Source organism: Pectinophora gossypiella, chromosome 28 (genome assembly GCF_024362695.1).
Source record: "Pectinophora gossypiella chromosome 28, ilPecGoss1.1, whole genome shotgun sequence".
NCBI lineage: Eukaryota > Metazoa > Arthropoda > Insecta > Lepidoptera > Gelechiidae > Pectinophora > Pectinophora gossypiella.
The window spans coordinates 3,267,950-3,294,808 of NC_065431.1; the positions used below are offsets into that span (position 1 = coordinate 3,267,950).

Genomic DNA, 26,859 nt, shown 5'->3' on the forward strand with positions numbered 1-26,859 from the left:
CGTAAAGTTCTATACGTAGTACAGTCATGAGTTATATCATGTACCCACTTTAGAACCCTGTCGCACTATCAAATTTGACATTTAATGAGACTTACGGTTTAATTTTTCAAAAAAGTTAATGCGACATGGTATCAAAGTGTATACATATTAGTACTCGTGACCATACTAGTTTTTACTCTATGCACTAATGTGTTCCTTACCTGACAACTTTGACGAGATTCGTCTCGTCCTTAACGGCAGAGCTGACATACTTCAAGTGGCTATCCTTGAAATACTTGCGGATGTTGTAGTAGTAGCCGAAATGCTTCACAATGTGATCCGGCGCATGTACTTTTATGAACAACAAATGCCTGTGTCTGTCTCTCTGAAAAAAAAACCGGTCAAGTCCGAGTCTCATTCAGTAAGTAAAATATTTATTTCCTCTACAAAAACACATCATCATCATCAACCCATAAACGTCCCCACTGCTGGGGCACGGGCCTTCCCTATGGATGGATAGGGAGATCGGGCCTTAAACCACCACGCGGGCCCAGTGCGGATTGATGGTTATTAACGACTGCTAATGCAGCCGGGACCAACAGCTTAACGTGCCTTCCGAAACACGGAGGAGCTAGAGATGAAAACTTTTTTGTGGTCACCCATCCTATGACGAGCGCGTTTACCGCTGCGCCACCGAGCTCCTCGTATATTGGTGTAACTGAAGCAAACTGGGGATTGCAAATATGTATACGACAATTCAACGGAAAACCTCGTATCATATTCAAGTCTTAATACTGACCATCCCGGTCTCAATCTCCAGCTCAAACCCAGCATTCATGGTGTTGATGAGGAAGTCCATCTTGACGTGTTCCACCTCCTCAACCGGATTGTCCTTGGTAACCATGATGAGGTCAATGCGTCTTACCCCATCTCTAAAGAAACCGGTCAGTTGGGTTTTCTGAAATACATCTATATTATAGACTCACTGATTCATTCATCACGACTCACTGATTCATTCATCACGAAATCTCAAAACTACAAATGCTAGGAGTCTAAAATTTTCCATGAAGGTTCCTTTTAGGGCGTGGGTTCTCACTAAGACGTGATTGCAAAATCCAACCCCTAAGGGGGTAAAAAGCAGTGAAGAAGTTTGTATGATACTTCCATAGGTTTAACAGAAAGGCTAAATTACTAAAAAGATCTCATTGTGTAAAGAAATTAAATTTTGTGATATTTCCCCACTGGGATTCGAAGCAGGAATTTCCGGATCGTGAGCATAACGCTCAACCACTGGACCACAAAGGCCGTTTACAAATAGGTGTAATAGGAGGATCATCTTCATCACTAATTTAACATCATATCATAAGTATCATCAGATTGTGGTCAATATAACAGCCTATGCTTTTTATTATATTGTATGTTTAATTGCATCGGTCTTTTACAGGTACTGTGATAGAAAGAGCAACTGGTGTCTCTAAACACGACAGAAGTATTGAGGTGATGGCTGATAGAGTCGTTAAGCGCAACGTTGGCACTGAAGTGGAGATGGCAGGTAAAAAAAAAAACATTTATAGGACTTTGTAACTTTTACGATAAATTGCCAGATAATCTTCTTAGCATAGTTGCATTTCACAGGTCCGCTCTGACCTGAACATTTGACAGGTCCATTTTTTCACAGAAGCTTTTTTTTTTTTGACGTGACTTATTGTAGATTTGCCGCAGATGGCATTAACTACTTGGCCGGACAAATGGGGAGCGGTGAAGGCACCCGGTACAACGTTTAAGACAACAGGCATGAGGGTGCCCAGTTGGGCGCGAACCTTACCTTACTGGACCTTACATCATAGGATTATTCATCATCTTGTACATTCTATATCTATTGTGAAACCATAAAACCAACCTTCCAATCCCGGCACTGGTCATCTATTATCTCCATTCTGCACTAAATTAAAGAGTAACAAATAAAATACTAAGAAATCAAATCAAACCAATTCACTACAAACCACTCACACGAGTACTTTTATCTAAAATCACTTCTATGATACTGTCTAATTTTGACAGCGATAGAAGTAAAAACGAAGTTAATCGTCTCTATTACAAGTTGGCAGTAGCAACGTTTAAAGCAATGTCTATTAAAGAGCAACTACACGGACTTTTTGGCGGGAACGAGAACGGGACGGTTGCTTTCTTCATTGAATAGTCTAAATAATCAATACGAAGTGGTGTTTTGTGGTTAATGGTCGCATGGTTAGACGGAAAACATTCGCGATAGCGTTTATTATATCGGAATATTCAATAAACAAAATGTACCTGTCTATTTTCGCTTCGTGCCAACAAGCCGCTTTACAACTCGAAAGTTTATGCGGACTTTTGAGTTAATTCGTTTGGGGTTCGGAGTAGCAGTTTGGTCCGAGGGTGGGAGCTTAGGTTCCATAATCCATCGTCATCACCTTTCATCATTTCATTAATTATCATTAAGAAAAAAAATAGATGACATGGCTGTATGGGCATAGTTCCCTTTGCCTTGCCCTTCGGGTTAAAAACTGCAACTAGTTTTGACCTTGGTTTTGACCCCATCCCTGTTGCTCTTTCTTGCGAATAGAATATGGCGTAGACAGAGAAACTAATAGACTAAATAATGTTTTTTGTTTCATTCGCACTAGAAAGAGATAAGCCAACACAGAAACTATACCTGTCTCATACCCGGTTACACGGTGATTTAGTCTATTAGTTTCTCTGTCTACGGAATATGGAATGTCCTCCTTATCCTATATACCTAAAATCGCGGAGGTCCGTGTCCCTCTATGGAATAAAAAGTTTACAAAACTCTTCGATATTTGATTTAGAAATATAAAAAAGAAAAATAAATCAAACTTCTAAACAAATGAAACAAGAATATATGTCAAAAGAATTTTCTGTTCTAGATTGTTTTATAATAAAGGATAATTCGTTTAAATCGTTGTTCTGAATAGTGCTTTGTGAACTACATGGAAACCAGATCAAAATCTGAGGAGTTGGGTCGACGGAGGCGTAAAGATGATCGACCCGTCATATCCAAGAGTTGTATCACTCTGTTCGAAAATGATTCGAAAAAATTATACTATACAAGTCGTATGTACTCTTTTCATATTTTTATCCGTCCAAATAGTTAATGCCATCTGCGGCAAATCTATAATAAGTCACGTCAAAAGCAAAAATCAAATAATAAAAAAGAAACATTTTTTACTTTTAACAGCCTCCATGGTCTAGCAGTAAAAGCGATGAGCTAACGATCTAGAGGTCCGGGTTCGACTCCTGACGGGGACATTGTCAAAATCACTTTGTGAGACTGTCCTTTGTCCTTGAACAATGCAGGTTGTTCACCGGATTATCTGAAAGTAAGATGGAAGGCACGTTAAGCCGTTGGTCAGGGTTACTACTTACTGATGTAACTAAGTAGTCGTTACATGAGTCACGTCAGGGGCCTTTGATGGCTCAATAATAACCCTGACACCAGGGGCCTGTTTAATAAAACTTACAATTGTAAATTACAACGACAATTTGAGGTTCATTACGTAGCTAATATGAAACTGCAAAATATTTGTGATCACAAACTCCGCAATGTACATCAAATTGTCATTGTAATTTACAATTGTAAGTTTTATTAAACATGCCCCAGGGTTGATGAAGTTGGTAATCCACCTCATACGACAGAAGACTGCCCGAACAAGGCCTTAAGAACGTGGTAGTTACATGAGCCATGTCTTTAGCTGCTTTAACCCTGACCACACCCCGGTCACTTCATACAAACAACCTCGTTTTACACAGACACCACACATTGACGTTATCGTACACGCGCATCTGTCTGTGACATCCGAGGCCATACGGTTCAAGTCTAAACTATGTTCGAGAGGGGTGAGGTAAACCTAGCTCAGACGCCGGTGGGGAGCGGAGAGTTGCAGTTCTATACGTAGTATAATCCTTATTATTTACCCTGATACCAGGGTTGGTGAGGTCAGTTATTGATATGCCAAACATCATGACTTTATTCACGATACATGTGACAGAAGACCAGTTTTTTTTGGAATCTTTATTTATTTTTGGGGTTTTAGTCAACCCCTAACTAAAATTATTAAAATAGCAAATACAACTGGACCTTATTACTAGATAATTATTATACACTCTCTGCAAGGGACCCCCTGAGAATATTTTATTACCAAGTTGTAAAAAGCACACAGCCACCTCGGAAGTTGGAGCATTAAGGTGGGCTTGTAATAACCTACGTCTAATTGGTTTAATTTAAAATATTTCATCAGCGACTCCCTTTCATTCCGATTCTTGACACATTCCATCAAAATATGCGCCACATCTTCAACCCTATCACAAACATCACAGTTCGGGGAATCGGTTTTTTTTTATTAAGAATGCGAATTTCAGACTAGATTAATATTTTGTCTTCAGAAAGAATCCTGCCTGATCAAAAAGATGAAGATAAAATGAAAGTGGCAACACTGACGCAACGGGTAAACGTAATAGCAGAGCCTTCGGATGTGTAAGTAATATTCTGTCTACCCTGTAAGGCGTATCTCACACGACAGGTCGCAGCGACGTCATAGAATAATGAACGGTCGGTGATCTGTGGTAGCCCAGTTGGTGGAACGCTTGCCTCTCACTTTGAGGTCGCAGGTTCGAAAACACAGGCCTAAACCAATGACTGTCGAGTTTATTTTCGAATTCATGTTTGGATCATAAATGATTATCACGTGCACAGCGGTGAAGGAAAACATCGTGAGGAAACCCACATTCCCGAGAAATGCATTTTCGGAGATGTGATCTAACCTGTATTGGGCTGGTTTTCCCTTCGCGGGTTGGAAGGTCAGACAGGCAATCGTTTCTGTGAAAAACCGGACCTGTCACATCTTCAGGTTAGGTAAGCGGACCCTATAGAACGGCCATTCTCCGTCCCGCACCAGATCGTGTCTGTGTTAAACAAGGTTGTTTGTATGAAGTGTCCGGGATGTGGTATCTTAGGTATTTCAGGCTAAGTAGTTAAGGTACATTGGTATCCACAACTCATCACCAGCCCATTAACGTCCCCACTGCTGGGGCACGGGCCTTCCCTATGGATGGATAGGGAGATCGGGCCTTAAACCATCACGCGGGCCCAGTGCGGATAGACGGTTATTAACGACTGCTAATGCAGCCGGGACCAACGGCTTAACGTGCCTTCCGAAGCACGGAGGAGCTCGACATGAAACCTTTTTTTTGTGGTCACCCATCCTATGACCGGCCTTTGCGAAAGTTGCTTAACTTCAACAATCGCAGACCGAGCGCGTTTACCGCTGCGCCACCGAGCTCCTCCTATCCACAGCATAAGAATGAAATGCCCGCCGACGCCTTGTCCGTAGATGGAATATTGTATTGAAATTACACCATTTTTTACTAACTTAGACGAGCAAGATCCTTGTCGTGGCCAGATGTGAGCGTGAAGCTAATAAACATGGACCAGATGGCGAGATGCAACAGCACTACCGTGGTTGAGATGGCTGCAAGTCTCGCCAGGTACAAGAGCAGCTCTGTGGTTGAAGATGTCTGTGAAAACGACAGCAGCATCGTAACTGTGGTGGAAATGGCGGCGAACAAAGCTAAACGCAACATTGGTACGCATTTACGGTGGTATTAAGTACCGGGTGAGAGCCCTCAGCGCTCTCCATTTGTCCGGCCAAGTAGGTAATGCCATTTGGGGCAAACCTACAATAGGTCACGTCAAAAAAGGTGGTATTAATAAACTAATCTCGGCTTCGAGACTGCTCTCAAGATCATGTCAATGTGACAGTTCTTAGTAGTTAAAACATGGACTTGAGCATGATCTTGAGGGCAGTCTCAGCTGAGATTAGTTTATTAATACCACCCTTAGATAATAATAATATACAGTGTTAGTGACATCGTAACGAAAACTTTGAGGGGTGATTCAGGCCATGATTCTGAATTGATATCAAGTGGAATTTCCCGTCACAAAAGTTGTTGGCAAGGACATTGCAGGCTTGACTCGCCTGATTGTCCGAAAAAGTAAGATGACCCTTTTTTTAATAATACACACTACCGCCATTTCACCTGATGGTAAGTGACGATGTGGTCTAGGGAACTCCCAGATTACAACGAGTTGGAAAAACAGACGACTAAAATACAAAATACAAATACAAAATACACTTTATTGCACCAAAATAAAAAGAAATAATTACAAAAAGTCTCTTAACTAAGTACATGGCAAATGGCGGCCTTATCGCTTAAAGCGATTTCTTCCAGACGACTAACCAGCAGTGCAGCAGCAGTTTGATTGAGGGGAGTCTGTGCCCAGCAGTGAGGCGCATCTATCTACTCCTTTTCTTCCATAGTATATGTAGTAGTTTAAGTAGTGATATTTATTTATTATAACAATTATAATTATGTGTATTATTATTATGTAGTCGAAAGTGTATTTATTTTTATATGTACAAGTATTCCCATGCTGCACTATCCCGCTATATTACATAATATTCAATATCTCCTATACTTAAAGGTTGCCTGGAAGAGATTGCTACTTAGCAATAAGGCCGCCTATTGTACTAATTCTATTTCTCTTTTGTTTTGTATTTTGTTTTTTCCTGTTTGTGCAATAAAGTATTTGTTATGTTATTTTATGTTATGCTATATAAACAAACGAAGGGGGTATGCTTACTCCACCACGCTGCTTCACTGCTGGTTGTTCGTCTGCTTTACCAACTCGTTATAATCTGGGAGTCTCTTACACCACATCGTCACTTAACATCAGGTGAGATTGTGGTCAATATAACAACCTATGCTTTTTATTATATTTTATGTTTTATTGCATCGCGCTTTTACAGGTACTGTGATAGAAAGAGCAACTGGTGTCTCTAAACACGACAGAAGTATTGAGGTGATGGCTGATAGAGTCGTTAAGCGCAACGTTGGCACTGAAGTGGAGATGGCAGGTAAAAAAAAACATTGATAGGACTTTGTAACTTTTACGATAAATTGCCAGATAATCTTCTTAGCATAGTTGCATTTCACAGGTCCGCTCTAACCTGAACATTTGACAGGTCCATTTTTTTCACAGAAGCGGCTGACTGTCTGACCTTCCAGTCCGTGAAGTTTGCAGCCCGATACGGGTTAAGGCGAGGAAATGTGGGTTTCCTCGCGATGTTTTCCTTCACCGCGTTTAAAGCACGTGATCTTCTTCTATAGTATCGTAGAGGTGGATGACCAACCTCATCAACCCTGGTGTCAGGGTTATTATTGAGCCGCCAAAGGCTCCTGACGTGACTCAAGTAACGACTACCTACGTACTTACATCAGTAAATAGCAATCGGGACTAACGGCTTAACATGCCTTCCAAAGCACGGATTATGTTACTTCTGGACAATCAGATGATCAGCCTATAATGACCTAACCAAACTAGGGATCACAAAGTGATTTTTCCCCACTGGGATTCGAACCCGGCTAGTGCACGTGAGCGTGTGATAATAATTCATGGGCCAATGCATTCGAAAATGATTGGTCTAGGTTTAGGCTCATGCTGGATTCGAATCTGCGACCTCGCTGAGAGTCAAGAGCCCAAAAAAATAAATTCGTGTAGTTTAAACCCTTTATTTCTACTGCGTTTCCATATTAATAATAAAAGTAATAGAAAAAGCACACATAATAACGGGTTCTTACCGCGTTTAAATGGGGATATGAGACTCCCGATATTTCGACTTTCGACACTGTTGCAAGTGCCATGATCACGGGATAACCCGTTATTATGTGCTTTAATTATGGTAATAACCGCGTAAACTTAAAACAAAGTAATAGAAACTTAAAAACAGAATTTTAACTTTGTGTTCTTTAATGATCCTATTATTGAAAACAAAAACGTTTTTGTCTAAGGTGTCTCCAAACGCGACAGAAGTACTGGGATGAAGCCTAAAGATATCGCTAAACACAAGAGAAGTCATGTGGTCACGACGGCAGATGTCCATACCGGTAAGTGTCAGGGTCTTACCACTTCCAGGACACTGCACATACTAATTGGCTAGTTTCCAACTAGTCAAATCAGTTACTTTTTACTTAACGTCAAAACACGAAATTGCTATGGAATTTGTGTGGAAAAGCAACCGCAATGTGGCGTCGTAGAAAAACGTGCAAAATGTCGCGCTTATTATAAAAATTTTCTTTATTAAAATTCATAAAAGTAATTGATGAATAGAAAAAAACTGACAATCTATCCCATGCTTCGTTTTGCTAAACTTTGGATATTTTTTTCTTAATTCCAGACCAAAAGGGAAACGAGAGAAAAACGTGGCACCCCCAAATTGTTCTTGGGTAAGCGAATTTTTTTTTTATTTCATTTTTTTTGATAGTCTGAGGAAACCAACATTCCCGAGAAATGCGTTTTGGAGGTATATGACCTAACCTGTATCGGGCTGGATATCCCTTTTTCGAATTAGAAGGTCAGATGCAGTCGTTTCTGTAAAAAACAGGACCTGTCAAATCTGTTTGGTTAGCTTAGCTTAGATTCCATTCCTACAGAAGCAAAAAGTATGAAATTGTGACTTATGTTTGATTTCCAGGTCGTATCGGCAGAGGTCCAACACTTGGGCAGGGAAGGCCCGGAGTAGTCCGCAACCATTAAAGAGAGAAAAGAGACCCTTCCAGAGCGCCTTCAGGATATATTACCTGGACGATGCCAAGAGTAAGTCGGGATACCCTCATTTATATTTTTTATTAAAAGATTTTTGAGTGCGTTTGACCACAATCTAGCCTGGTCTTATGCAACGATGTGGTCTAAGGTAGAGGAGCACGCGTCAAAACTGGGAGTATTGTAACAATATTGTATTCTTCTGTCGTGTGGGTTGTGAGGTGGATGACCAACCTCATCAACCCTGGTGTCAGGGTTACTATTGAGCTACCAAAGGCCCCTGACATGACTCATGTAATAACCACATACCTACATCAGTAAGTAGTAAGCAGGACCAACGGCTTCGGATACTCTTACTTTCGGATAATGAGGTGATCAGCCTGCAAACTAGGCCTGCTCCTTGCCAAACTAGGTATCACAGATTTTTGTGATATGTCCCCACTGGGATCCGAACCCGGGGCCTCCAGATCGTGAGCACAACGCTCAACTAGACCAGTTACGCCGTTAATATTGTAATATAGTGGCCAGATGTGAGCGAGAAACTAATAAGCTGGCGAGACGTGGGTTTTTACTATATCTACACCTCTGCCTGCCCTTTTGATGATACAGGTGTGATGACATGGTCATCATCACCATTAATTTAAGAGCCAAAGTTTTGTCGGTGCTGCATTAGAAAGAAAAAAATAAAAAAAGAAGGAAGGAAAGTAGGTAGGAAGAAGAGAGAGAAAGAAAGTATAATTAGAGGATGCCACAATAACAACACAAAAACATTACAAAGTTCTTGTCTATCAAACGCCAAATGCCAATTCTTTCACTTCCTTATAAGACTTGACATTCGCCTTCTCTTTACATTGTTCCATGTAAGCTCTTCTTCGCCTTCCGCTTCCCATCTTTCCTTCTATCTTCCCTTCTATAATGTTTCTAATAATTTCGTCGTGTCTTATTAAGTGTCCAATCATCTTGCCTTTTCTCTCCTCAATAACTCTCAATCTTTTTCTCCTTTCCCTTACTCTTACTGGTATTCAAATTCATCTTTATTCAGTCGGTAACATAGTTACACTTTGAATCGTCAATTTTTACATAACGAACGTCTCATCCGCCTAAAACTACTGCAGCTTCTCACAACCTGTATAGCCGGGGAAAAGAAGCTGCAAGAAAAACCTCGGCACAGGGCCCTAGACGTTCTTTAAAAAAATAAAAATAAATATAAAATATTGGTATACAATTGAGTAATTTTGCTGCCTTATAACAGTTAATCCCATGCATTCATATCTTCTAAATAATCACTAACTTTATAATAACCTTTTTTGTAAAGTTTTTATTTAACTTCTTCATAAGTAGACGCTATGTTAATATTTTACTACCCACAGATGCCAAGCCGTATGGAGAGGTGACGCAACCTCGTATAAGATACAAGCCGCCTTGCATCTGCCGACCTGACCAACCTCCCAGCTCTGTTTGCATGACTGTGTAAGTATAGTGTAGTAGCAACACAGTTAAGAGCTGAGGGCTCTCACCCGGTACAAAATTTAAGACAACAGGTCTGAGGGTGCCCAGTTGGGCGCGAACTTGGGCTCAGGGCGTAGTCTGAGAGGAAAATATTTGAAAAAATGAATCGACTCTAGTGAGTCGATAGCGATGAGCGCTGAATGATGGAAATGACCACGGCAGCGGAGTCGGTATCGGGGTTCTAAAGTGTTTGTTGTCACGAGCTGATTAGCTGCCTCTATGGCTAGAGTAATCGGGTCGTCGGGATCGTATAATTACGTTCTTCGGACGCCGATACTTTTCAGTACCGTCCCCGAGCGGGATGTATTCGGAAGCCGCAACTACCAGGAGAAGGACGTCCACTGCCATGATCATTTCTACGAACATCCGTTTCGCTTTTTTGTACTTAATTGTTTTGTGAAAATTTTAAATGTTTTCTTGTTTTTGTGTGTGGCGACCTTTGATTAAAGTTTCTCTATTTTTATTCTTTTATTTTTTAGCGAAGAAGAGCAAGCAGAGTATGAAGCGAGGCACAACTATGTAAGATAACAGTTTATCTTTTTTGTTGAAGTTAAGCAACTTTCGCAGAGGCCGGTCATAGGATGGGTGACCACAAAAAAAAAGTTTTCATCTCGAGCTCCTCCCTGCTTCGGAAGGCACGTTAAGCCGTTGGTCCCGGCTGCATTAGCAGTAGTTAATAACCACCAATCCGCACTGGGCTCGCGTGGTGGTTTAAGGCCCGATCGCCCTATCCATCCATAGGGAAGGCCCGTGCCCCAGCAGTGGGGACGTTAATGGGCTGATGATGATGAGGTCATACCCAATAATACGGTACGTATAGGTTCCGGCAAACTTCTTGAGCATCGACCTTGACTGCGCACAACCGAATTTTAGATCTCTTTGGTGGTGCGGTACGGGGCGCGGGGACGGGTGAGTCCCGCATCGACCGGCTATTGGTAGATCAGTCGATACTTCCCCCGCGCACTCTTGTCTTCGTCCCTTTGACTCCCGAATACACTTGCGTGCAGTGAAACTGTCACGTTTTTGTTATTGCTCATTTGTTTAAGTTGAAGAATTAGTTACTAGCACGCGGTCTAGATCCAAAACCTAGCACTAGCTCTGGTATTGCTGGTTTCAACCTCATGGAAGGAATATTATACTTACCTGACGATTAGTTTTTTATTAAATATGGTAATATAAGTTTTAATAAACTATAATAATATAAGTTTAGTTTTATTTACATAATTAAATAATATAATAATTGTTTTTTTTTAATGAAGTTCATTTTTTTTGCACGGAAGTGTACGTGCGCGAACTTTCCCCCACTACGACACCACTCGATGCTCAAGAAGTTTGCCGGGAGTTATACGTACGTTACGGTACGTACTGTACGTTGTGTCTAAGTTCTTTTTTAATTCCAGTGCACCAGATGTCTGAAATGGCTAGCGTTTTTGGCGAAGATGGCCATATTCCTGGGCATTTGGTCTGGGTTGCTGTTCTGGTTCCTCTCAAGTGCTGGCTGGATCAATGTGGTGCCAGTCCCTATAGTGTTGCCCAAGGAACTGAACACATATATCGACAAGGATCAGCACTTCAAATGTTAGTATTACATAGCTACCTAATCTGGTCGCGGGTTCGAACCCCGGTAGAGACCCTTATCCCTAGTTTGGTCAGAACATTACAGACTGGTCACCTGAATAATAAAAAAAAAAAAATAATAATAATCTTTATTGAACATAGGCTTACAATTTTACATTACTAAAAATATAGACAACTATAATAAGACCAATTACTCCAGATATGCGGCCGAAAGTAAGACGATCCGGGCATCGAAAAGCGCGTTAAACTGTTTGTCCGGTTACTAGATAGAAGGAAGATAAAATAATAACTCATTGGTGCAAGTCCGGTATCGGAGTTTGAACCGACGCTCCCCGTTTGAGAAGCAAGCCGGTGTACCACAGAACCACAGCGACTTATTAGAAAAATATGAGAATAATAATCCATCAATCATAAACAGCGTAAATACGTCCCACTACTGGGGACAGACCCCCTCAATCAGTCGGAGGGGGTATGGAGCATACTTCACCACGCTGCTCCACTGCGGGTTGGTGGAGGTGATTTTACCAACTTGGGGTTGGTGGGGCAACGTGCCCTCTGAAGCACGGAATCATTAACTTTTTTAGACAATCAGGTGATTCAAGCCTGAAAAGTCCTTACTAAACAAAAGATAGTCTCACTTTGTGAAAATAATTTTGGCGGCGAGGGTGTGCTGCCGCCAAAGGATGTTTTTGGGGTACGCAACAGAGCGTAGTACCCCGCTAGCCACAAGTTGGTAGTGTGACTAGGGATCGCAGATCCAACGGTGTCATGTTGGAAGTTGTATATATGCGTCGCGCTATATAAACTTCGATACCGCGTTTCACGACTGCTTGAAGACTGCATTATTTAATGTGGCGCCATCTGTTGCATGTGGGCTGAACTAGGTGGCCAACTAGTTGGGTCCGCCACATAATAGTTATAAATTTATAATAATGTTTCTTTTTGTATTTCAGTTCTTGTCATAGATAACACTTATGAAGGCGTGGATTTGGAAGTTCAGTACATGGGGCCTTTTGCTGAATCCAATGTATTCTTTAATTGTCAGTACGAACGTCTGTACTACAACAGTAACAAGTTTAACCGAACCGATGTGAAACGACAGGAAGCTGAAGCGGTTGAGGTAAATATATATATATACAGCTTATAAAGAATAATACTACTGTGGCGGACCCAACTAGTTGACCAGCTAGTTCCACCCACATGCAACAGATGGCGCCACCATTCAATAATGCAGGCCTGAAACGCGCTATCGAAGTTTACACAGCGCGACGCATAATGTTATGTTACAACTTCTTACTTGACACTAGTGGATTGTCGATCCCCAGTCACACTACCAACTTGTGGCTATCAGGGTACCCACTATGCTCTGTTCGATACCCTGATCTTTTGGCGGCAGCACATGCCTCGCCGCCAAACTACGTATGGAACGGCAACTCTCCGCTCCCCACCAGCGGCAAAGCTAGGATTACCTCACCCACGGTCTTACTTTAGTCTTCGATCGTATGGGCGTCACACACACACACACACACACACACACACACACACACACACACACACACACACACACACACACACACACACACACACACACACACACACACACACACACACACACACACACACACACACACACACACACACGCACACACGCACACACGCACACACACGCACACACACGCACACACACACGCACACACACACACACACACAGATGCGGGTGTACGATAACGTCAATGTGAACTATCTGTGTAAACGAGGTATTTTGTATGAGGCGTCCGGGGCGTGCTTATGCGCCGAAATCCGATAATCTCCTTGGATTTGTTCTTCTTAAATGTCTTTTTCCTACTTGATAGGTGGACCATCGGATTTACGAGGATTCTTACTCAGCCGTGACCACAGTATGGAGAGCGTATTATGATTATGGTATGTATTATAAAACCCTAAGGTATAGCTCCGTAACGATCACTGTGCGCCTGACCCGCTACAATCTCTCCCGCCACCCCATGTCGGTGTTTGCCGTGAAGTTTCCATACAACTTTGTACGATGGGGCAACGAACGGTTCTACAGCTACACTTTCGCGAATTTCAAAGGTTTGTGAACTGATTTTTCTTACGCCATACTCTTATTACGCTATATTCAGCGTGTAGGTTATGTCACGGTAGATTTATGTCCCGGTAGAATTGACACGGTAGATTTAAATTATGTCCCGGTAGATTTGACACGGTAGATTTATGTCCCGGTAGATTTGACACGGTAGATTTATGCCACGGTAGGTTGATGACACGGTAGATTTATGTCTCGGTAGGTTGATAACACGGTAGATTTATAACACGGTAGATTGATGACATGGAAAATATATGTCTCTGTAGTTTTTCCGGTAGGATTATATGATTCTACCATACATTTAAGGTGGTATTAATAAACCAATCTCAGCTTTGAGACGGCCCTCAAGAGCTTGTCAATGTGACAGTTCTCATATAAAAACAGAGACTTGAGCATGATCTTGAGGGCAGTCTCAGCTGAGATTAGTTTATTAATACTACCCTAACTCTGAAAATTATTTTTTATTGGAATCATTTATGAAACTTGAATTACGAAAGTGACCGAAGAGGAAGATGTAATGTGTAGTCAACTGCTATGGCATGCCGGAATGAGATGCATTGGTATTCTAATTAATGTGCCATGACCTCGTATAACAAATAGACAACCAATCTGTGTAAAAAAAAAAGTGTCCGCGGCGTTTAACGACACTGTACAACCGATATTGCATTTTATTTGAACAGATGACATCTTTATTTGAGCGAACGAACTTATACTACATACATAAGTTGTTACGCATTTACGACACGGTTTAGACGCTTTTTTTTTTAGAAAAAATCCTTAGCAAAAGTGTCCACCAATCCGCAGTGCAGCTGAGTGGTGGAGTAAGCTCTATACCCCCTTCGGTTGATTGAGGGGAGGCCTGTGCCCAGCAGAGGGACTTATATAGTAGCAAAGGGCTGTTTATACATTTCAGTGTAAAAAAAAATACAATTTCAGCTGTTGGCGGACGACGCTACGGACATATCCATTATGCAAACAAAACTAATAACAGTGATCTGTCCGTCATTTACGGATTGAAATATTCCTTAAACATGAGCACGCAGCAAGCCTTGGATGATAATAAGGATTTGGACTCGGTCGCGTTCTCCATACAAGTGCTGAAGGGCATCGACCCTCGGTACACGACCACCACGACGACCCCGAAACCACCGAATGTGGTACAACCAGCCGACTGCACTAAATACAGTTTAATTCTACTAGGACTTCTTTTCCTGTTGCTGTTTCTTCAGGTGAGATATCTGCCATAACATAGAAAGAAAGAAACATTTATTATTTAGGACACCACAGAATATAATTATTTTATTATAGAGATAGTATAATAATATTAGAAATAGTTTAATAGAAATAGTTTATTATAAAAGGACGCCACACAAAAAAAAACAACAACATATAAAATTTCCACTAAAACAATTACAAAAAAAGCAAGACAGATGTTACAGACACGGATTACGTATATATACATTACAGTAACATCACATCAAAGGCCAAATAACGCACACGTGAAATATTTTCTATATAGAACATGGAGAACGAACACAGAAACTTATACCTAAATTAAATGTGACGTCATGTCGGCTTACCCATGTGTAGTGGATGGTGTCCCGTATAAAACATAAGCTCAATTATTCCCAATAGTCGCCTCTAGCCCTGACCCCGGGGAGACAGCTGGGAATTGTCTTCCCAGTTGTCACCGGGGTGACAATTCGTGCTATAAGTAACCGAAACGTAATGTTGATTTATATAACACAACTTAAAAAGCTGAAATGTAATGGTAAAAATGCCTAAGAGCCTACGGAGTTCCACTCATCAAAGACTTCTTGCATACTCGCCGGTTTACAGTACTTTTTGGGTTGTTTAAAGAGATTTTCAGTTCCAGCTCGAGTGTTCGAGCTTACATGGAACAGATTAAAGAACAGGTTAACGTCGTGTCTTATAGGGAAGTCAAGGAATTGGCCTTTGATAGACTGGAATGGAAAATGCTACACCGACAAGAGCGTGGCTCTTAAATTGATGACGGAAAATTCTATTTGATATTAACTCAGAACCATGAGCTGATTCATTCCCCTCAGTATTAGCAAAGAATGAGGAATAATACTACATGTACAACGGCAACTCTCCGCTCCCCACTAACGGCTGAGCTAGGTTTACCTCACCCCCTCTCGGTATTACTTTAGTCTTCAATCGTACGGGCATCAGACGTCACACACACAGATGCGTGTGTACGATAATGTCAATGTGTAGTGTCTGTGTATAGCGAGGTTGTTTGTATGAAGTGTCCGGGTTGTGCCACGATTCTTAGTCGATATCAAATTGTTAAATTAGTATAGTTTATTTGTTTTATTTTTTTTTTGTACCATCTAGTGCAATAATACCATATATTAGTGTTATTAATAGTGAGATTTTAGCTGTTGAGTAGTTAGTCTCAACAGACTAGATGTTGTTTTCTTTTTATGGTGAATGTTGTGTTCACTTGTAATAGGCTTACATATAAGTACTGTTTTACTTTGTTTAACTATGTTCTAACTAAATGTTATAATGTCCATAGCTGTAAGTGATCCATAAATAAATAAGTAAAAATAAAATAAATCAAGTGGAATTTTTGACACTTTCATGAAACTGTTAGTGTTTTTTATTTTTAATTATTTTCATTTCCATACGTTTGCGACGGAAAATTCAACTTGATACCAAATCAGAATCATGGCCTGAAATCATCCCTCAAAGTTTTTGTTAGGATGTAACTAACACCCTGTATACTTCTTTTTATAGGCTAATCGCATGTTGGCAGTATTCGTAATAGGAGTAGCGTGCGTTGCAATACTGGCATATCTGCGTGTGAGACCTGGACATGATACTATAGTGACCTGGTTAAACCTGGACTACCTGTTTGAGGTCATCTTCGCCATGATATGCATAGCAGTCGCTGGCGAGACAGGAATATATGACCTAGTATCCTCTTCATTATATAAGGTAAACATACACATACATAAACACCCCTATTTCCCATCGGAGTCAGCAGAGACTATGGACTCTGCATTCATCAATCGTTTCATACACGCACGCCAGTTCATTAACTACTTGGCCGGACAAATGGGGAGCGCTGCGGGCTCTCGTTCGGTACAAAATTTAAGATAACAGGTTGCTCAGTTGGCAGCGAACCTGGGCTCAGGGCGCCGCCTGAGAGGATAATATTTGAAAGATTTAATCGACCCTAGGGCCGATAGCGTTAGGAGCTGAATGAGGGAAATCGTCGAATACGCCGGCGGGGTCGGTATCGGGGTTCTAAAGTGTCTGTTGTCGCGAGCTGATTGCCCGCCTAAACTACTGCAGCTTTATAAAGTACCCACGCCTCACTGAGTTTTCTGTTAGACCAGTGTGATAGGTGGTGAGATGTATCGCCGTCCATAATGGTGGCTAGAAATTAAGTTTTTTTTTTTGTTTCAGTTAACAAACGGATTTTTTGCAGTGTACACGACAATCATATGTTTCACTACATTTGGTTTATCCTTGCTTGTAGACAATGTTGTTGCCATTTTGATCATGAACCCGTTGGCGATAAGGTTAGTTTTTGTTCGAAAGGAGGACAAAGATTTTATACACAAGCAGTACGGTCACGAGCATTAATATGTATACACTTTGGTATAACTCCCGGCAAACTTCTTGAGCATCGAGTGTCGTAGTGGGGGAAAGTTCGCGCACGTACACTTCCGTGCAAAAAAAATGAACTTTTGATTATTTTCTTAACTTCATTGAAAAAAACAATTATTATAAAAATAATTATGTAAATAAAACTAAACTTATATTATTATAGTTTATTAAAACTTATATTATATTATTATTTTTAATAAAAAACTAATCGTCAGGTAAGTATAATATTCCTTATATAATATTCCCATGAGGTTGAAACCAGCAATACCAGAGCTAGTGCTAGGTTTTGGATCTGTAGACATAGTGCTAGTAACTAATTCTTAAACTTAAACAAATGAGCAATAACAAAAAAAACTAACAAAAGAGCAATAACAAAAACGTGACAGTTTCACTGCACGCAAGTGTATTCGGGAGTCAAAGGGGCGAAGACAAGAGTGGGCGGGGGAAGTATCGACTGATCTACCAATAGCCGGTCGATGCGGGACTCACCCGCCCCCGCGCCCCGTACCGTACCACCAAAGAGATCTAAAATTCGGTTGTGCGCAGTCAAGGTCGATGCTCAAGAAGTTTGCCGGGACCTATACCATGTCACATTAACTTTTTTGACAAATTGAACTGTAAGTCTCACTAAATGTCAAATATGTTAGTGCGACAGAGTCCTAAAGTGGGTACATTATATTGCTCATGACTGTACATTGACCTAGTTGGCTACTTGACAGTTTTCGGATGAGTATTTTAAAAAAGAAAAAGAAAAAGTCATATCATTCTTCATTAATTTCAAATTTCGCGCTAAAACGCTTGGTCACGTGACATTTTGCCCAGTGACGTCATATTTTAATAAACAAAGAAGCTGTCTAACAGTATAATTTGAAACCTGACAGATAGTTTTTGTTTATTTTATGAAATGTGACGTCCCACGAAGCTGAATCATGTTTCGGGTCTTGTTATATACACAGATAAAAAAATCGGATTTTTATTTTCTACGGTCATGAGCAATATCATGTACCCACTTTAGAACCCTGTCGCACTATCATATTTGACATTTAATGAGACTTACGGTTTAATTTGTCAAAAAAGTTAATGTGACATGGTTTCAAAGTGTATACATATTAGTACTCGTGACCGTACAAATAAAATATTTAAAAATGATCTTTATAAAAAAAAAACTATTGGATAATAATTGTTAAATGATAAATACCTACATATTTCATATTTTATTGTTACAAAGTAAAAAAGCCAATTGGGGATGTCGTTAAAAGGCTTTAGTACGATCTAATCTGAACCGGCGAGCATGTTCGAAACGATTTATTGAATGTGGAGGAAGCAAGAAAAGTGTGTCAGGATCGACGCAAATATATGGAATATTTGCCTTTCTGGTCTCTGATCATCTTACATTAACTTCTATTCTTCGTTTTGTCGTGTCGATGTCAAACTAAATAGTATCGGCCCAAAACTTGGCAAAAGCGGACTGTTTGCAGTTTGGTTTGCCATCGTGGTGTAGTAATTGGTTTCACGGCTATGCCGCTACTCACGGGGAGGGCCCGAGCATAGGTATCGCTCTGCGGGAAGGCTTACTACATCCTCCCACTTCGGGAACTTCTATTTCTAGACAGACTTGTGTAGTTGGCGAACTATCGAAAGTGATGACCTATCACTACTATCGATAATTTAAAACTATTTTGAATATCGTTAGTCCTTGCAATAGGCTAGTTTCGAACTAGTCAAATCAGTTACTTTTTACTACACGTCAAAACACGAAATTATTTGATTTGATTGACCCATTATGCGCAAATCTATTTCTAGATTAGCATTTTATAATTTATCTTTGACTCAGTCAAATACCCAATTTGTGGAGAACATAATTTAACAGCTTCCGTAGTCTAGTGGTTAGAGCGTTAGGCTTACGATCTGGAGGTCCGCGTTCGATTCCCGATGGGGACGTTGTCGAAATCACTTTGTGAGACTGTCCTTTGTTTGGTAAGGACTTTTCAGGCTTGAATCACCTGATTGTCCGATAAAGTAAGATGATTCCGTGCTTCGGAGGGCACGTTAAGCCGTTGGTCAACCTGCATTGGAGCAGCGTGGTAGAGTATGCCTCCGGTTGATTGAGGGGAGGCCTGTGCCCAGCAGTGGGACGTATATAGCCTGTTTATGTATGTATGTGAAAATAATTTAATTATAATACTTATGTTTTGCAGGACTTTGGAGGAAGGACACTTGAATCCAGTCCCAGTTGTGATGTCGATGATCCTGTACGCCAACATAGCTGGCGTTTTGGACAAAGATTACAACTATGTCAACTACGCTATACACTATGGGAGAGAGAAATGGGAGGCTTCTGAGGGGGTACGTGCAGAAACCACGTCTTTGCGGATGATAATAAGTTAAATTCATCATCATCATCAATTTCAGAGCCACGCTCTTGTCGGTGTAGCGTTCTCCATTCTTGGCTATCAAAGGCCAAGTCTTTGACTTCTTTATCAGGTTAGGTTAGGTCTGAGGGGGCGGCCTCACATTTATTACTTATCTATTTTCGCTTCGTGCCAACAAGCCGCTTCATAACTCGAAAGTTTATGCGGACTTGATTTAATTCGTTTGGGGTTCGGAGTAGGAGTCTGCTCCGAGGGTGGGGGCTTAGGTTTCATCATTAATTGTCATCATCTTTCATCATTTCATTAATCATCATCAAGAAAAAAAACACATAAGACATGGCTGTATGGGCATAGTTCCCTTTGCCTTGCCCTTCGGGGAACACCAAAACAAAAAAATGTCTTTGATTGCAGGCCTTCGCGGTAACCTCGTACACCGGAGTAATGATGCCTGGTGTGGGCATCTGTCTACTCCTGACCACAGTCTACCTTGCTGTCATGTTCCTGTTCCTTAGACCTCAGAAATATAATAACGCGCCTGATGCTGGTAAGACTCTTGATATTTTAACCGACTTCAAAAAAGAAGTAGGTTGTGAATTTTACCCTGTATGTAATATTTTATTTTATTTTTTTCGGATATTGTTGGAATTGCACAATATTCGTGTATGGGCTACTAAACACGTATGCCAAATTTCATAAGTGTATGATGTATGTATGTTTGGCCACATACATACATAAACTCACGCCCGTATTCCCCGAAGGGGTGGGCAGAACTACAAATAATCAAGAAACTATTTGCAACCACTTTTGATACATAGTCCTAAAGTGGATAATGTCAAACCGTATGATGATAGGGGATCAGCCTATTGCTCTTACAGATGATCCATCATGTTCGATTCGACGAAGGGGAAGCCTTTGCCCAGCAGGGCATAAATAGGCTATAAAAAAGGGATTATAAAACCAACTTGCTCCTTTCTCAGAGATGATACATCAACAATTGTTGCTGCGTATGGCGGCCTCTGGTATCCAAAGAACCAGTTGTCATTGGGACACGGTGAGGAGAGATCTGATCGAGTGGTACCACGAGATAGACAGGGTCAGGCTGAGGAGATACGCCGATGTCGAGAACCCACATCCCACGCCACCCAGGCCGGTAAGTTTAGTGTCACCATACCGAATACTGAGGAGGATGATTCAGCCCATGATTCCGAGTTCATGTCAGGTGGAATTTTCGGTAGCAAAATAATTCAAAAATATCTTTATTCAGTAGGTAACATTGTTACACTTTGAATCGTCAATTTTACATAACGAACGTCTCATCCGCCTAAAACTACTGCAGCTTCTCACAACCTGTATAGCCGGGGAAAAGAAGCTGCAAGAAAAACCTCGGCACAGGGCCCTAGACGTTCTTTAAAAAAATAAAAATAAACATAAAATATTGGTATATTACAATTGAGTAATTTAGCTGCCTAATATCAGTTCTCAGACAGTTAATCCCATGCATTCATATCTTCTAAATAATCACTAACTTTATAATAACCTTTTGTGTAAAGTTTTTGTTTAACTACTGTCTTAAAACAGTTGAAAGGCAAATTCTGAATGTCAATGGGAATCTTATTGTAAAAACGTATACATTGCCCCTTAAAAGATTTAGTAATCTTATGTAATCGACTGACTTGTAAAGCAAGTTTATTTTTATTTCTGGTATTAACAATGTGCCGATCGCTATTTTTTGCAAATAATCCTATATGTTTTTTTACATATATTAAGTTTTTAAAGATATATTGTGATGCCAAAGTTAAAATATTAATTTCTTTAAATTTATTTCTAAGTGACATCTTGGGTCCCAATTTGTAAATCGCCCGAATGGCTCGCTTTTGCAGAACAAAAATGCTGTTAATATCTGCAGCATGACCCCACAGCAAGATGCCGTACGACATTAGAATGGAACTGAAAATAATTAAAAAAAAAACACTCAACGTTTTCATGAGTTTGCGATAGAAAATTCCACTCAGAATTGTGAGCTGAATCACCCCCACAGTATTCCAAAGATAGGTAAAAGGAAAGGGGCGGATGATTGACAGCTCGTAATTTTAGGAAGAATGAGTAAATGAATGAATAACCCGGGCGCATCAAAAAGGTATCTCGCTGGTATGCAAACCGTTTGACGTGTGCTGTCAACATAATTCTGTCGGGTTATTGGCCAATATAAAATTTTTAGACGGTTGTTTTAGATTTCTGCTTAAAAACGACGTGTGTTCCATAAATTTTATGCTGGTCGATTACCCGTCCCTTTCCTTTTCGGCGGATAAGAAAATGACAGATATAACTTAAAATAAAATTGAATGGTGTTTACAGGAATTAGCACCACTATGTGTTTTAATTATGATAATAACCGCGTAAACCTAAAACAATGTGTAATAATGTATGTTGGTCTGTGTCTATGGTGTCCGAAAATAAAAAATGATTATTTATTTGTACACAATAAAACAGACACAAAAAAAACAGACAGGTAAGCTTATCTCTAAAAAAAAAGAATTATCAAAATCGGTTCATGTACGACGAAGTTATGTCCGAACAAACATAAAAAAATACGGTCGAATTGAGAACCTCCTCCTTTTTTGAAGTCGGTAAAAAAGAGATTACTTCCAGCTGATCTACGCGACCTACATTTCTTTCTACAAAAACTCTTCTATTTTCTTTTTTTTTCAGAAATTTCACGAGATCACAGACTACCCTGTATTATTTAAGCTGGGTCTCACTCTCTTCGTGTTTGCCCTTTTGTTTTACTTCAAGAAGTTTAACATGTATGGCTTAGGTAAGAATTCTCAGGTTAGTTTCTTTGGGTCCATCAACATAAACAGCCTGTATACGTCCCACTGCTAGGCACAGGCCTGCCCTCATACAACCGAAGCGGGTCACTGCGGGTTGGTGATGTTTTCACGACTCCGATGACAATACAATATAATAAAATCAATAACATTGTAAATAAAGATGGCCGCCAGTACAAAATGGCGGATTACATATTTTTCCACAACCCCCTCAATATGGGTATCAAATAAAAGGGCTACACAAGTAGAATACTGTGATTATGTCAAAATATAAAATCCAAGATGGCCGCCGTTCCAAAATGGCGGACTGGGTTCGTATTTTTCCACAACCCCCTCAATATGGGTATCAAATGATAGGACTACACTAGTAGAATACTGTCATTATGACTAAATTTCAGAGGGGCCCCACGTTTAATATTTATTTTAAGTGCAATAGTGTTTTTGTATTGTATTGTATAAGGAAGCGAATGAATTGGCCTTTGATAGACAAGAATGGAGAATGCTACACCGACAAGTGCGTGGCTCTTGAATTAATGATGATGATGGAGTATTACAAAGTTGGTTTGTTGCAGGCGTGTCATACATAGGCTGGATTATGGTGATCTGCACAGGTTTGCTCCTCATACTGGTGAACCCCATGGACCTCAACCTGCTGCTGTGGAAGGTGGACTGGAGTACCATCTGGGTGTTCCTCTGCCTATTCTTCCTTGAAAAGGTAAACTTTTTTACCAGCTCAAACACCCTCACCAACTCACAGTGGAGCGTGGTGGAGTATGCTCCAAGCAAAGGCTAGAGGCTAAGGAAACTATCTTAACCAAGACCTCTTTTTAATTGCAGACTTTACAAACGTTTAACCTACACGATACATTATATAAGAAAATGGAAGACCATTCTTCATTCCCAAAAGACCCGTCACAGTCGACATACATAAACTCCGTAATGAACCAAGGAAAACAGAACCTTCTCTGGGTTAGCTATATGTTATTCTTCTTCTTAATATGCGGGTTGTGAGGTAGAATACCAGCCTCATCAAAGAGATTTCTTCCAGACCTGATGTCAGGGTTACGATTGAGCCGCCAAAGGCCCCTGACATGGCTCATGTATTACTCACATCAGTAAGTAGTAACTGGGACCAACGGCTTAACGTTAACATAACATAACATAACAAATACTTTATTGCACAAACAGGAAAAAACAAAAAACAAAACAAAAGAGAAATAGAATTAGTACAATAGGCGGCCTTATTGCTAAGTAGCAATCTCTTCCAGGCAACCTTTAAGTACAGGAGATATTGAATATTAAGTAATATAGCGTTACTTACGAAGCATGGATCATCTTACCGTCGGACAATCAGGTGATCAGCCTGTAATGTCCTAACCGAACTAGGGATCACAAAGTGATTTTTGTGACGTCTCCCCACCGGGATTTTATTTTATTTAACGAGGGACTTTCCACGACTTTTCATTCATCTAAAAAGCAATATTGCAATTTGACATTTGCGCATAAAAAGTAGGTAAGTGCGCAATGCAAAACAAATGACAAATAACAATATTGCTTTCTTAGATGAATTGCTTCGATGTGGCCATTTTAATTCCCCAGGACATGTTCCCTAATATTGATGGCGCTGTCCGATGTTGCCTCCTAATTTCATGGATTTCAGACTAATACATCTTTTGCCTTCGTTTTTGGGTATAAAATGATGACTCTTGTTATTACACTCATGTTCTAAGGAGTAGGGGGAGCGCGCGCGGATTGTTTGTCTCACTCTCACCTTCTTGAAGTGACATTTTTGTATGCAAACAAGAGTGCACTCACTAGGTTGGTCGAATCCAATTGCCGAACAAAATGGCGGAAAAACAAGATGGCCGCCATACAATGTTTTGAACTAATACACGACACGCGAGCGAACAGGGTGTCAATAAGATCATCATCACAAATTTAAGAGCCACGCTCTTGTCGGTGTAGCAGTCTCCATGCTACTTTTTAGGGAAAAATAGGGCAGTGGTTTCCCTCTTGCCTTCCGCCCAATAAGATACTTAACGTCAAATTAAGTACAATAAAATCTGACAATAAATAATTGGAAACAAGAGTGTGAAAGAGGAAGCAAGAGGCATGTTGTTCGGGACATAACGCATCAACGCGACAGGAAGAATCTGCTTAAAATGTGGGATAATTGGACACTTCCGCAACCAATGCAAGACGAGACCAACACGAAAAAAATAGCTTCATCAATAACAGACAGACGTCATCATTGGCCTTATACGTCTGTTTCAGACGATTTATGACGTCATTGCCTCGAAGAAATGCACTTTCTTTCATGGCTGTGCGAGCCAATCGTAGCTAGCGTTGTAGACAGACCTTTAACTTTTATAATGTGATTACAACTCGTGTATCCTTTTCCTATCGTATGGTTTGTAAGGTGAATTACCAACCTCATCAACCCTCGTGTCAATGTTATTACTTAATTCGTGTATAATCTAAGTAGTTATAATCCGATTATGATTCATGTATAATCCGATTATGATTCGTGTATAATCTTATTATGATTCGTGTATAATCCGATTATTATTCGTGTATATTTAATCTGATTATTAATTACAGATTGGGGGCATTATGTCTTGCTTAATCTCAAACTTTGCTGCTGTTTCTGTGTTAATCAAAGTCGGCATTTTATTCGGTAAACTTGTACCACTGGAGAAAATTCCTTATTTGGTGTGGGCTTTGACATTTGGAGCCAACGTTGGAGGTAATAATATAATAATATATACGTATATAAACTCACGCATTTTTCCCAACGGGGTTAGCAGACTTTGGGATTTCGTGTAATAATAATAAAACACTTTACTGCACACAAATTTACAAAACATTTATAGGATAAACTTATTGTAAGGTGGGCAAAGGCGGCCTTATCGCTAACAGCGATCTCTTCCAGACAACCTTCGGCAGAGGATACAGTATGTACACTTGTACAGCTGCAGTGTAGCGCGCAAAAAAGTTAAATAAAATAAGAGAAAAAAATATATCATATCCTTCGATCCTGACATAAGTACTCCTCCACCACATTCATTAAAGTTCCATACACGCACACGCCCCAGCAGTGGGGACGTTAATGGGCTGGTGATGAATAAATATTTCTTTTTTCTTTTCTACAGGGTCAGGTACAATCCTGGGAACAGGTGTGGCCATTGCTGGGGCCGCGTCGGCGTGGCAACAGGGTTACCGCATAGGCGCCTGGCGGTACCTCGTGTTTTGTCTACCGATCACCATCCTAAATATACTCGCTCTATTTATCTACATGAATGTGGCGTCTGATTGAGCGCAGTATAAGAGCTTGTCGACCTTAAGCATACCCAGGACACTTCATACAAACAACCACGTTTTACACAGACACTACACATTGACGTTATCGTACACGCGCAGATGCGCGTGTACACAGATGTGTGTGTGACGTCTGAAGCCCATACGATTGAAAGCTAAAGTAAGTTCGAGGGGGTGAGGTAAACCTAGCTCAGACGCTGGTGGGGAGCGGAGAGTTGCCGTTCTATACATAGTTTATTTCTTATTCTATGACATTGGGCCAGTGTTGGACAAGCATGCTGAGCCAATGTGTGCAACCAGTCCTCAACCAACTATAGGGTTATTTTATCAGTAGTATTTCAGCAGATCTTGTCAATAGCTGTAAGTTTAAAGTTTTATAACTTAGTATCAAATCGTTTAAGCATAATGACACGCTATGATGACACGCAGTATTGGTCCCGATTCCAGTAAGTACACCATCTTAGTTTTAAGTTATACCTGTCATTTACGTATCCGCCGAAAAGGAATAATGGAATTTATGAAACACGCGTCAATTTTAGGCAGAAATTTAAAAAGCCCTTCCAAAATTGTATATTGCCCAATAACTTGACAGTATTAAGTTGACAGCACACGTCAAACGGGTTGCGCTTGCGTATCAGCGAGGTGCCTATTTTATTCGCCCGGGTTATTGATTTTAAAAGTTCAGTTGTCAATCATCCGTCCCTTTCCTTTTCGGCGGATAAGAAAATGACGGGTGTAACTTAAAATAAAATGAGGTGTCTGCAGGAATCGGGGTCAATGTTAACATGATAAGCTCGCGAGATTTATTAATAATTTAAGTTATAAATCAGACATGTAAGTTACTCATTTTGTTATCTAAGGACCTAGTTC

General features: G+C 40.4%; 2 protein-coding genes across 2 annotated transcripts in view; one reads left to right on the plus strand and one right to left on the minus strand.

Moving 5' to 3' along the window:
* LOC126379080 (anoctamin-4-like) overlaps positions 1-1,956 on the minus strand; it is a 35,823-nt gene extending 33,867 nt beyond the window's left edge. The window contains exons 1-3 of the mRNA XM_050027643.1: positions 1,880-1,956; positions 779-937; positions 201-364 (exon numbers count right to left, since the gene is read on the minus strand). Of these exons, the coding sequence (XP_049883600.1) occupies positions 201-364; positions 779-937; positions 1,880-1,915 (359 nt within the window). The 5' untranslated portion in view covers positions 1,916-1,956. The remainder of the gene's footprint in view (positions 1-200; positions 365-778; positions 938-1,879) is intronic.
* A 2,428-nt stretch (positions 1,957-4,384) lies between these two features.
* LOC126379081 (uncharacterized) lies at positions 4,385-26,450 on the plus strand. The gene is made up of 22 exons (XM_050027644.1): positions 4,385-4,510; positions 5,410-5,618; positions 6,843-6,950; positions 7,885-7,980; positions 8,271-8,319; positions 8,568-8,689; positions 10,006-10,105; positions 10,624-10,663; positions 11,545-11,722; positions 12,676-12,842; positions 13,576-13,813; positions 14,763-15,055; positions 16,593-16,793; positions 17,268-17,383; positions 19,670-19,817; positions 20,255-20,387; positions 20,821-20,993; positions 22,553-22,658; positions 23,244-23,386; positions 23,509-23,640; positions 25,273-25,417; positions 25,824-26,450. Exons 1-22 carry the CDS (start codon positions 4,455-4,457, stop codon positions 25,985-25,987), a joined length of 3,117 nt encoding a protein of 1,038 aa, XP_049883601.1. The 5' UTR covers positions 4,385-4,454; the 3' UTR covers positions 25,988-26,450.
* The last annotated feature ends 409 nt before the right edge of the window (positions 26,451-26,859 follow it).

What these genes read in the sequence shown, in the direction of transcription:
- LOC126379081 (XM_050027644.1), top strand. Translation starts at nt 4,455, where the DNA reads ATGAAAGTGGCAACACTGACGCAACGGGTAAACGTAATAGCAGAGCCT. An exon ending in AATGGGAGGCTTCTGAGGGG is followed by an intron (nt 19,818 to 20,254) that starts GTACGTGCAGAA and finishes CTTTGATTGCAG; the next exon opens with GCCTTCGCGGTAACCTCGTA. An exon ending in GTTTAACATGTATGGCTTAG is followed by an intron (nt 22,659 to 23,243) that starts GTAAGAATTCTC and finishes GGTTTGTTGCAG; the next exon opens with GCGTGTCATACATAGGCTGG.